Source organism: Perognathus longimembris, chromosome 19, assembly GCF_023159225.1.
Source record: "Perognathus longimembris pacificus isolate PPM17 chromosome 19, ASM2315922v1, whole genome shotgun sequence".
Lineage (NCBI taxonomy): Eukaryota > Metazoa > Chordata > Mammalia > Rodentia > Heteromyidae > Perognathus > Perognathus longimembris.
Genome location: NC_063179.1, coordinates 24,753,628 through 24,766,039, shown reverse-complemented (window position 1 = coordinate 24,766,039; position 12,412 = coordinate 24,753,628). Strand labels below are relative to the sequence as shown.

Sequence of the window (12,412 nt, the reverse complement as noted above, 5' to 3'; positions counted from 1 at the left end):
GTAGTTATTTCTATACCTAGTAGCACAACGCAATGTTTGATTATAAGTTGGATTTAGAAAGTCTTGTTTGATTTAACATCCAACCAGGCTCTTTCTTTTTTTCCATTGTAAACTTTTTTTTTCTTCTTTATTGTCAGAGTGATGTACAGAGGGGCTATGGTTTCCTATGTAAGGGAAGTACATTTCTTATCCAACTTGTTACCTCTTCCTTTATTCCTACCCCCCCCCGCCATCTCCTCCATCCCCAGTTCCCTCCTCCCATGAGTTGTACAGTTGGTTAATACCAATTGATGTCGTGCATATTGCTATTTTTATTAGTCTTTTTGTCCTTTGTCTCTTGATTTTGGTATTCCCTTTCCCTTCCCTAGTTCCCATACACATAGATACAGTATCTGGGGTATTAAGATCAGTTACAGTAATAGCAGGAGTAAAACCACAGGAAGGAAATATGAGAGAAAAAAAAGTATGGTTTCACAAGGCATGTTGAAATTAACTACAACAATGATATGCCACTTATTTCTATAACATGGAGTTCATTTCGCTTTATCTTGTGTGTTCATATGGGCATAGTTATTGTGATCTTCTGCTATGTCTATCCTAGAAATGTACTAATTATTCCCTATGAGGGAGACCATAGACTTCATGTTTTTTTGGGGTCTGGCTCACTTCATTTAGTATGATTTTTTTTTTCTGAGTCCTTCCATTTCCTTACGAATGGGGCAGTGTGGTTCTTTCTGATAGAGGCATAGAATTCCATTGTGTATATATACCACATTTCCCTGATTCGTTCATCTACTGAGGGGCATCTGGGTCAGTTCCATGTTTTAGCAATGACAAATTGTGCTGCGATAAACATTGTGCTGGTGGCTTGCTTGTAATCTTTTTGGTAGATGTCCAAAAGTGGGACTGCTGGGTCATAGGGGAGCTCTATGTTTAGCCTTCTGAGGAACCTCCACACTGCTTTTCAGAGTGGCTGAACAAATTTACATTCCCACCAACATGTAGTAGGGTTCCAACCAGGTTTTTTCATACCAAGTTGCAGAGCAGATATCTAAGTTAAAATGATTTAGAAAACAGAACCTTAAGTCTGTAACTGTTTAAAGCTGCTCAAACCTAACTTTCTGTTAATGACAAAGTTGGCTTCTTTTTTCTCAGTGGTTGACTGAGTGGACAAGGCCTGCTGTCTCTAAATTCTGGGAATCAACTCTGCCAGGCTGCTGGGTACAACCTCATCACTGGCCAGAAACTGCTTGGCTTGGCCAGTGCGGCTGTGGTTAAGCTGATTTAGAATTAGTTCTATTGGGAGCAGCATGATAATCCTGTTTTCCTTTTTGTGTGCCATGTGGAATTTATCTCAGTGCTGAGTCCTCACACACTGAGCAAGGAGGTGAGTGGTTCAGAGGCCAACTTGCTCTCTACTTGCCTACACAGAACTTCCTGACTCAATTCTTTCCTGTGATATATATAATAAAATATATTTCTGAAACCTCTAAGGAACCAGTTCTCTCTCTCTCTCTCTCTCTCTCTCTCTCTCTCTCTCTCTCTCTCTCTCTCTCTCTCTCTCCTACTTTTCTACAGACATTTTTAAGACTTGCTAATGGTCCCCATCTTGTTAGTAGCAGTAATTAAAGGCTTGGGAATGTTATTTATCCAGAGTCTAGTATTGATTTTGTTCAGTTATGTTTTGTTCAGTTTGTTTAGTTATGTCTTTCTCATGTTTAGTTATGTCTCCAGAAAGAGTTGAGTGATTAAAGCCCCTGGTGCGGCTTGTCAGTTAAGAACATCTAGAATGACTAGTTTCCTTTTTCTTCCTTTAGGCTTCTCTCTCTCTCTATATATATACACTCCACAGAAGCACCTGCCGTCTTACAGAATTCGAAGATGTTGTCTTACTGATTAGGTTAATTTTCTTTTAATAAGGAATCATGGGGCCTGGGCATGTGTCTTTAGGTCCAAAGGAAGTCCCATTATAAACAAGAGATGTTGATGTAAGAGGAAGAAAAGTCACAGGTTAAGATGTGGTGGTATCTCACCATCTTCCATTGAGTTTCATTCACTTGTTTGTATTGAAGTTCATACTCCAGAACTATCCATCCCTTCTGTACATCTGCGCTGGATGGCGGCTCCCATCTCACTTGGATATCCGCATGAATCCCAGTTAAACTGATGTTCAGTAAAGTCCAGTTAAGGCTGGTGGGCGGATCAGGTTGCACTGTGCAATAGAACAGAATTAGAATCCAGAGAGACACAACTTGACATGAATGGACTCTTTTTCTTTGAAGAGACCAAATTACTTTATACGATCATTTATGCTATCAATTCTTCCAATATTCCTATTATTATGACTTTGATGAGTATTACTTTTTACTTTTGGATGATCTGTTTTCAACTTCTTGAAAAGTCCCTTCATAAATTCTTTTCGAGTCTAACATCTGGTCTATAACTTTTTCTTGAAGGTCTGCCATGTTTCATGTTTCTTCTTTAGCTCTAATAGAGTTAATGCTTTATCATTAGGAAATTATTTTGCTGAAAGCACAGAGAGCCAGAAAGACCTCTGTATTTAAAATGGGCTTTCTGCAGCTTAAGGATTATTTTTCCCTTCTAAGCAGTGTATGACTTGGGACCTTGTGTTACTCGTTCTATGTGCCACAATCCTTCTGCAAGCTTTTTTGTCTTCCTAGTTTCTTAGATAATTTGTTTAGTCATAAGCAGGAAGGATTATGCTGATCTTCATTTGGTGATGATTCAATGTTTCTATCTTCTATCTAACCACCATTTGAACATTTAAAATACCGTTTTGCTCAATCTCTAATATACTCTACATTCTTAGCAGATTTGTGCATCTTTATTATGAAGAACAACAAAGACCAGTTTCCTAAAGGTCTATGAAGACAATTATGGATTCCAAAGCTAGGAACTACATCTAAATTTATATTCTAAATAGTGTCAAATAAAATATTACTCATTCAAAGTTACTTGCAGTCATATAGCAAAACTTTTTATTTTCTACCTTACATAGATGGTCACTTGGAATGTTACAAAGTCTAGGTTCCTAGAGAGGATCAAAGACACACAAACAGATATATACTATTTTGATATATTGATATAGCTCTTATTGATTGGTGAGTCTGGGGGTCAAAGAAGGAAGTTCTTGTATTCACCGGAGTGGAAAACAGACCTTAGAGCAGGAGAGAATACTGCTAGTCACTGGAGGCACTACTTTTTTTTTTTTTAATAGAAAAAGCCAGCCTCTAGCTAATAGACACTTGAAGAAATGTTCAACATCTCTGGCCATAAGAGAAATGTAAATCAAAACAACACTAAGATTCCAACACACCCAAGTTTGAATACTATTATCAAAAAAACTAATAAGAACAGATGCTGGCAGGGATGTGGCCAAAAGGGAATGTTATTACAGTGTTGGTGGGAATGTAAACTTGTTCAGCCTCTCTGAAAAGCATTTTGGAGGTTCCTTAAAAGACTAAACCTAGAACTTCCTTATGACCCAGCATCCTATTCCTGGGTATTTACCTAAATGACCACAAACAAGCCCTCATTAATGCCACCAGCACAACCATATTCATTGAAGCATTATTTATCATAGCTAAGATGTGGAATCAACCCAGATGTCCCTCAGTGGATGAACAGATCAAGAATGGTGGTATATATACACAATGGAATTCTATGCCTCCACCTGAAAGAATGACATTGCCCCATTCATAAGGAAATGGAAGATTTGGAAAAATTATGTTAAGTGAAGTAAGCCAGACCCAGAGAAATATAGGCTGCATTTTCCCCTCATTTTTAATAACTAGAATGTCTATAAATCTACAAGTCAATCCAATGGATAGTAAAAGACAAATAATCACTGTACACTTGGACATGATTGATTAATAAAACAGCACTCTAAGCATTTCAACATTGAGAACAAAGGAGAATATTCTTAAGAAAGGAGCTCAATAGCTATGAGCATATGACTATATAAAATGATGCTTATTGAAATGAGCTCCAAGAAATGGAAACAAGAGGCATCTTTATTGAACTATTTGCAGTTATTTCTTTTATATTTCTTTTTTCTCCTTTGGTTTATTCCATGGTGTCAGTGTTCTTGATTTCTGTACACTTTGTCTTGTATATAAGTTTATTTGATTTGGGGAAGTCGGAGAATCACAGAAATGATGCACAAAGGGTAAACCAGTTCAACAGTAATATTCACAAGATACTATGCTAGAAATGAACTTTACAACTTGTGAGGAAAGGGGGTCAGAAGGGAGAAGTAGGAGAAATGATGGAGGGGGTAACACTGTTAAAAAAGAAATGTACTCATCACCTTACTTATGTATCTCTAACCCCTCTATACTTTACCTTTACAATAAAATTGAAATTTAAAAACAAAAAGTAGACACTACCATCCATGAAGCTAGAAAAAAAATAGATTAAATTCTTATTTTCTGCTTAACAAGCAAAATCATATTACATGAATAAACTAGACTCAAAAAGAAAAAAAAAAGAGAAAAACCCATTCTCTGCTTTCAACAGTAGTCAGATGCACACATAATTATTTTAGTTTTTAAGTTGTCTATTTTTTCCTTTTTCTTTTTTTTTGGAAACAGAGTACCACTATGTAGTTCTTCTAGTTTTGAACAAAAGATCCTCCTAGCAAAGTCTCTCAAATGTTGGGATTACAGATGTGTGTCACAATTCCTGGCTTTTATTAGGCTAATTGTTCATATTAAATCTTAAGCTTTTCCTTTCCACTTTAAACACAGGCTACCGGATAGCATCCTTTGGGAGAAGACTCAGTACCACTGTTAAGTACATAATAATATCTTCTCCCTCATCACTATCCACAAGTTGACATGCTGTACCTGAAAACTCTGGAGATACTTAAAAGGAACTGTTCATATAACAAAAAAGTTATTGGTCTTCCTCTCAAACACTTGCTTCTCTTTCATTTTCCTAATCTTTATCAGTGGTGCCTCTGACCCCCCTAGTGGTTTAGAATAAAAGCATTAAACTCTTCCTTGACACATCCTTTTCATAAACTGGTGTATATTCTATCCACTGGTTTTTGAAGAAGGGCCCAGATTCCCATCCCTTCTGCATCTCTAGACTTTGATTTCAGCCATTACCACATTTCTCTCCTTCTGTGCATTATTCTTTTATTCTTCTTTTCCTTTAGTCCTTTGTCCCCTTGCAATCTATTTTTCATATCATCTTTAATACAATAAAGTGACCCTTAAAGTTATTAGTTAAAACTCTGAAGTTTGCACTCTCATGCCAAGTAAAAGCCTATGTGATAAGAAGAGATGAATAATGACTGGTTTCTGCCATCTGGTCTCCTTCCACTCGCATCCTTGCTCAGTCTAGGCCAGCTCTACTGCTGCCTGCTGTTCATTGAGTGCTGAAAGGCATGCACTCACCTAAGATCTTTACCCTTGTCAAGTCTCTTGCTAAATTGTCCTCCTTCAGAATCACACACGAATTTTCTTGCATTTCTTTCTTTACTCAAATGTCATTGTCTCAATGAAACCAAACCTGACAAACCTACTTAAAATCACTTCTCTAACACCCCAATTCTTTTTCCTACTAGTTTTCCATGGCCTTGTCTTTTGCCTCCCTCACTGGGATTAAATTCCACCAGAGTGGATGTTTTCTATTCTAGCACAAAGAATTCTGCCTGGCCCAGGGAAAGGATGCAATAACTATTTCCTGAGTGAATTGAAAACAAAGGAAAATCTCTAACAAATATACTACTCTAAACTAGAACAGTTCTGTGAGGTAGCAGAATAAATATATACTAAACAACCACTCAAGTGATTGACATCTTTTTTCAAGAAGTTACTAGGGTTACCGCTGCTCTTTGTCTCATTTCACTCTGTCATTCCTCTGTTTTTGTGCTACTATTGTAATAGTATTGTAATTGTGTGTTACCATCGTCTTTTATCTTAATGAACACAATCCTCTAGCTCCTCTAACTCTCATCTGTCTTAATCCAATCAACAGTACATGTGTACCATAGTAATTGTTTTAGAATGTCAATAACAGGTGGTATTGGGCACTCCTGAGTTTTATAGTATAGGCTCTGGAACTGTGCTCCCTAAATTCCAATTCAAGCTTTGTCTTCTGGCTCTGACCTTCGGCTAGTCACTTAGCTTTGCTGAGTCTTAGTTGCTTCTGTAAAATGGGGATTATAAGAGAACCTATCTCACATGGTTATTATCCATGATACATGGTGAGATCTTTGAGGATGTTGTTATTACATCTTCAGTTATTGCTATCCTCATTCCTTTCTTAAACATTTCAAATGTACTTCTTGGTAAATAATAGTCAAAATTCCTTTATGAGGCATGCAGGAAACATAATGACTTCCCTAGCTGGTCAGTGGTCCTGCCTAACCATTCCTGAACATTTTGTGCTGTTTGCTACCTGTAGGACTTAAGAGTTTCTGGAAGGCCCATCTCCTTGATACCTGCTACTTATCACTACGCTTTAAGAATCAAGTGAATTGTTACCATCTCCGTGTAGGCCCTCATCCCTCAGGCAGTCAATCATTCATGCCTTTGGCCACCACCTCGGTCACTGTGCATTCTACACACCTCGAATCTAGTAACTGTCCACACTGTACCATACCTTATTCATCCTGTAGCCACCACAGTTGGAGGCTCTTAGTAAAAGCAAACCAGATCAATGAGCAGGGCTGCCTGCTGGCTGGGACATGTATTCTTACAACTAGTATTCTTACAACTACTCCATTCTGCAATACCATACAGCATTGGCCTAACAACTAAATTCACTGATGCTTCTTCAAACTATGAAGTAGGGTAATCTTTTCTGCTTATTACAGTTTTCTCAATCTCTCTCAAAGCCAGGATGTCAAATTTTTCTTGTTTCTGTCTGTAGCATCTAGTCACATTCTCTTGTTCTTTTCCAGTTTGTGGATCCCTAGGAAACCACATATAAGAGCAACGCATCTGCAGGAAGGGACAAGGAATGCTTATAAGCAACAAATGAGCTTTGGAGGCACCAAGGTCAGCTACTCAGTCTTTCTTTGATTCTTTCCATTTTGCTGTTTATACTAGTTGTCTACAAACATGGATATTCCAGTTATAGCTGTTTTTTTTATTCCCCCCCCCCTTCGTATGATTGGCAAAAGATCATCTGTTTGAGTCTTTTCCTTAGTTCACTGAACTGATTGTCCAATGTTTGTTTTGAGATCTTATAAACATGTCTTGAAACTTATTGTGGCCATTTTATAAACATAAAATTCCATAATTATTATACTTTGTGATAAAGACTGGGCTTTGATGTTGGTCTTTTGCCAACATTTTTCAGTAGATTTGCATATAATATCCATTTCACATGTTTAAGGAAAGACTAAAGCTTAAGAATACATTGAGGTTGCCCCTTTCACTGACATGCAAAATTTAATCCAGCTTTGAAGCCTTCCTAAAAAAAAAGACTTCCTCTCTTTTCTTCACAAAATTGTTATCTTTACATTTACTATCAGGCTTCTTTATATGAGAGTCAACTTAATTTCCTCTTGCTTTTTCCTATTGTCCGCCAGCTGATCTTGACTTCTGTGAGATAGTCTTTTTGTACCTCAAAAACACCACTCACAAGCCATCCTACTTGATTATGGTTGGCAATTGCAGGCTTCCCCAGTGATTTGGCTGAAGCTATGTCAAAGGAAACACAAAACCCGTGATTTACCTATTTCCTCAACAGAAAAACACTTTTGCTCCACTGTATCACCATTGTTAGTTAGCTTGATACAGTAGGGGACCCAGATGGAGGTATAGGATGAGTTAAAGTAACAGCTGTTTTCTCCAGCAGAGACATAATCAGGACATTCTTTCCATTCTTCGGTCCAGTCTTGAGTGCTTCTGCAAGGGAGAGTGAAAAAGGTATCAGTCATATCTAAAACCGTACAGTGAGGTGCTTGACAGGTTTAGTAAACTGAAACAAATACTCTATGACACAAATAGTTTGCATTTTAGCAATCCCACTGCAAAGAAATATAACATGTGCAGACAATATATTAGTGTCCAAAGACTGTTAGGAGGCCCTTGGTACTTCTGCCCATAATTAAAGTATAGTTTGTTGACTGCATTTGCTGTACCAAGTCCTAAACGAAGTGATTTCTGTAGGTACTTTAATTTCCCATCCTGCAGATGATGGTTCTGGGATTTAGGAAGGTTTCAAAATGTTTATTTTAACAGAACAGAGAACCAACCCCTAAACTATAACGATCCCAGAAGAACAGTGGACCTTTAGAGCTGTATTTTTTTCTGCAATGTGTAGTAGAAGACATTGAGCAAGCATGCTAATGGTTGCTTCATGCTGAGGGGTGTGTCACATCCTGTAGTAGCACCATGCAGATATAGGATAAATAAGATTTGGTTTCTAAAAGCAGGCTGGAAGATGAGCCAAATTATCATCTGGAATATTTTGTTTCTTGTATTTCTCCCATTGATATTCAGTGGATATATATGTATGTATGTATACATATATATATACATGTTCATTTATTATATATATGTACATGGAAGGTGGTATGTGTAGCAATGTTAAAAGATGGGCAAATGTTTAAAACATGGCAATAAGAAAAGCAAAGGAGAGATCAGAATAGTAGAAGGAATCAAGACAAGAAAGTGGGGTCATGGGAGAAGGAGGAGAGCAAGAGGAAATGGAATGAGAGGAAAGAATTTCATTGAAATATAATTACTATATTCCCCCAAATGACCAGTTTTGAAGGCTTGGCCCTGGTTGTTGGATATGATCATTGAAGAATGAGTATATTATGAGGACCTTGATCTAATCAAAGGATTAATCAATGGACTCATAACTTGCTGCCATTGTTTGGATGTGGTAGAAACTAGCATGTAGGGTTTTAGTAAAGGAAGTAGGTATAGGAAATGGTATATTTTGTCCTTACCTCCTTCTTCTTGTCTCTTGGCTTTCTGACTACTAGGAGTTCATCTCACATGGGGAAAGTAAGTGTATAATGTGTTTAGCATATGTATATGTATGTGTGTATAGAGAAATAGAAAAAAAGATTTAAGAGATTAGGAAAGATAGGCGAGTCATTGAATTTTTGTCAGATCTTAACGTTCTAACTAAGAGTGAATTAACAAGATAGTCCATGGAATAAGGCTTTTATGTAATAGTAGAAGAGATATCAAATGTACTTAGCATTATTGGTAGTATAAAAGTTAGAAGCCTCAAAGTACTAAGAGTTCCAAAGATTTAGGATAGTGTTTAGCAGTACTGGATTTGCAGTAAGGATGCTAGCTCTGTTATGTTTCACTGTTTCTCAATTTTGGCAATGTTGGCAGTCAGCTCTCATGAGAAGTGTGTGAAAAACTCTGTTTAGGTTATCCCAAATCCATTAGCTCTGCAGAATAAACCACTTACATCACTTCATTTTAAGCTTGATAGATCAAGAATGGCTAGTTCAAAACAGATCTCCCGATCTTCCACATTAACCGAAGCGGAATAAATATTTTAGACTTTTTAAACTTTTCAATCTGGACAAAAAGCCAAGTGGACTCAAAAAGCAAAATGGTCACCTACCTTCACTCAGTTGAATTTCTATACAGATAACCAAAGTCAATTTATAGAAGTTACTTACTTCCTCCTAGTGTTAATCTCTGAAGTCAACTGCTTTAGGTTTGCGCGCAGACTGTGTTGTGAAAGGAACAATAGACACAAAGGAGACTATCAGTAAAAATCAGAATACGTATAAGAAATGTTTTCTACCTATGAAAATAACCCATTGGAAAAGAAATAATAAAAGTAAAGTATCTATGTTTTAAGTGAAGCTGTTTCCATTGCATATTTTTTTTCTGGGCTTAAAATGTGTGGAGGGGGAAGTAACCATGTTCTTCTCCCTTCTTGTTTTCTCTATTAGCCTTGCAAGAAAATGAGATTTCTTCTCAAAACCCAGGGTAACTTTTGTGCAAGACTATGGTGAAAAATGGCAGAGGCACAGATAGATCTTTAGGGAGCAATTGTTCACATGCATGCTTCCTTTGAAACAAGGCATTTACCATGCCTTGGGAGGAGCCAAGAGGAGAGCTCTTCCATGCTTCCCAGAGTCTCAGTCACCCAGTTCTGTGATTGTACTCATGCTGTGACCCCTCTTAGTTCAGAGGCCAGATTTAAGGCAAATAGGTAATTGTGATAAATACCTTACTTTATCTTTTTGATTTTATCCAAATTAGGTGAAAATTAGGACACACAAAGCTACTTTCATGGAATGAGGTAATTTGTGGGGTAAGTGGGGTTGAGAGAAAATGATGGAAGGGATTACATTGAACAAAATACACAGCACTCATAAACTTGTGTTGAATTAAAACTCTTTTGGATAACTATTTAAAGATGATAAAAATAAAACAAAAACAAAACTATTTTTATAAGGTGAGTCCAGCTCACAAGGTTATTCTGCCTTGTCTCTAATCTGTTTAGTTAATGATGCCAATATACATAAAGTTTTGATGGAGCTGGTTCTCTGAGTTGCTGAAGAGCATGAAAATTAAACTTACTAAGTCCCTCTCTATTTATAAATAGCTATAAGTTTGGATTATTACTATATACCAAAATATAAGAACAGCAACTACTACTTATTGAGTACTTATTACATGAGAAAGTGCTGTGCCAATTGTTAGTCCCATGTTATCATAGCCTTTTCTTTGAGCATTCATGTATTCTATCTCACTTCATTTGATCTACTGTAACACATCACACTGGCAAGGCCTCTAAAAGTCCCCCCCCCCCCAACATACACTCACACACAGTCACACAAGCCCACACTCATGCTTATCCACATACAAACTCCCACTTTGAGGCACTCACACTCTCAAGCACATGAACCCACTCAAGACTGACACTTTCTTCTTTTTTTCTGCTGTTATTTTCTTGATTTCCTGATGTTATCAACTCACATTCAACTTCATCTCCCCTTATTGGAAAACAACCTCCATTTGACCAAGGGTTTTATCTTTTTGTAATTGTTTCCCTAGTTCTCCAAATCGAACCCACTATATAATCAAGATTTAATAATCTTAAAATGGATGGATAAATACATTTAGGTATTAAAAATAAGTTACTTCTGTTCTTAAATTGTGTGAGACTCAATACTCTTTCAATGACAAATCTATAGAGAAGGAAATGAGAAAGGCAGGAAAGGTTGCACCTTCTAATATAGAACAGCTGTATGGATCCTGGGGTCTCTAAACCATGCCGAACTTCATCTGTCCAATGGCATGAAAAAGTCTCTAGTTCAGGTGAACGGCACTTGGTGAACTCTGGCTTCCCAGAAGAATCTGCAGAATAAAAAGGAAAAAGCAGGCATGAAATCAGGTGTGTCCACAGTAAGACCAAAGGAGAGGATATTCTTAGGGGAAGAATGCCCATGTGCAATGGGTATGTGCCTCTGATCATATAAAATGTTAGTTATTGAAATGAACTCCAGGAAGTGGAAACGAGGATTTTTTGTTGCTTTTTTTTTCTGTTCCTTTTCTCTTGTTTGCTCATTTATCTGTCTTTGGTAGGGCAAAGGGGGCACAGAAAAGGTGGGAGAAAGGGCGAACAAATGCAGCAGTGGTACTTACTAGGTACTATGTTGAAAATGAATTATATAATTTGTGGGTGGGGATGGGAGGGAAAAACAGAGAGTGTGAGGGAAGGGATGACTATCTGACTTATGTAACTAATCACTAGGTACATCACCTTTATAATAGCAATAAAAAGAAGCATCACAAAAAAGAAGATACCAGGTGTGTCACGCATGGCCCCCTGGAAATTCATGTGTAAAGAACTACTGGGAAAAAGCCAGCCTGATCCTCGTCCAAGAGGTGATTCTAATGTCTTCTAGAAAAGCTGAATTCCTGGATCATTGGCTCAGGTTTGTTGCTTGTTAATGTCAGCATTTGACTATAGAGAAAAACTGTCTTGCCTTTATTACAGGCATTATTCCTTAAGGTCTGCTTAAGGCACAGGGGCTAGAGATCAGTATTCGGGTATAGGTTTTTCATTTGGTTGGTGACCCCAGGATCTAGAAGGAAGAGAATGGTCAGAGTGGGAAGGGGGGGGCGGTATCTAATTGTGTGTGTGGTACTGAGCTGGCTACCAGAGCAACCTGTTGGGATCCCTCCCATAGCAGCTATGTGCAATGTGTTTCCCCGTATGTACGTAGTTCAGTAGAACTGGAGGCGTGGACACAGCATCTGCTACAGTGATGTTTCTCTATATGGAGATTTTGAATTAGAAAGTCACTTATGTTTGTGTTCTTTTGAAAGGATATTTAATATATTAGAACTGGAAAACAGTGTTCAAGAATGACACAAGACACTTTTTTCCCCAGCAATGGAATGTACACAGTGAGTGTGAGAAAGTTAATAACTGAGAA

The 12,412-nt window shown here is 37.5% G+C and overlaps 1 protein-coding gene across 2 annotated transcripts in view; it reads right to left on the bottom strand.

Annotated features, from left to right (window-relative positions):
- Ghr (growth hormone receptor) overlaps positions 1–12,412 on the bottom strand; it is a 239,746-nt gene that overhangs the window by 12,080 nt on the left and 215,254 nt on the right. For both annotated transcript variants that reach the window (XM_048368191.1, XM_048368192.1), the window contains 4 exons: positions 11,198–11,327; positions 9,635–9,685; positions 7,714–7,886; positions 2,034–2,212 (listed from right to left, as the gene is read on the bottom strand). In XM_048368191.1, the coding sequence (XP_048224148.1) occupies positions 2,034–2,212; positions 7,714–7,886; positions 9,635–9,685; positions 11,198–11,327 (533 nt within the window). The remainder of the gene's footprint in view (positions 1–2,033; positions 2,213–7,713; positions 7,887–9,634; positions 9,686–11,197; positions 11,328–12,412) is intronic.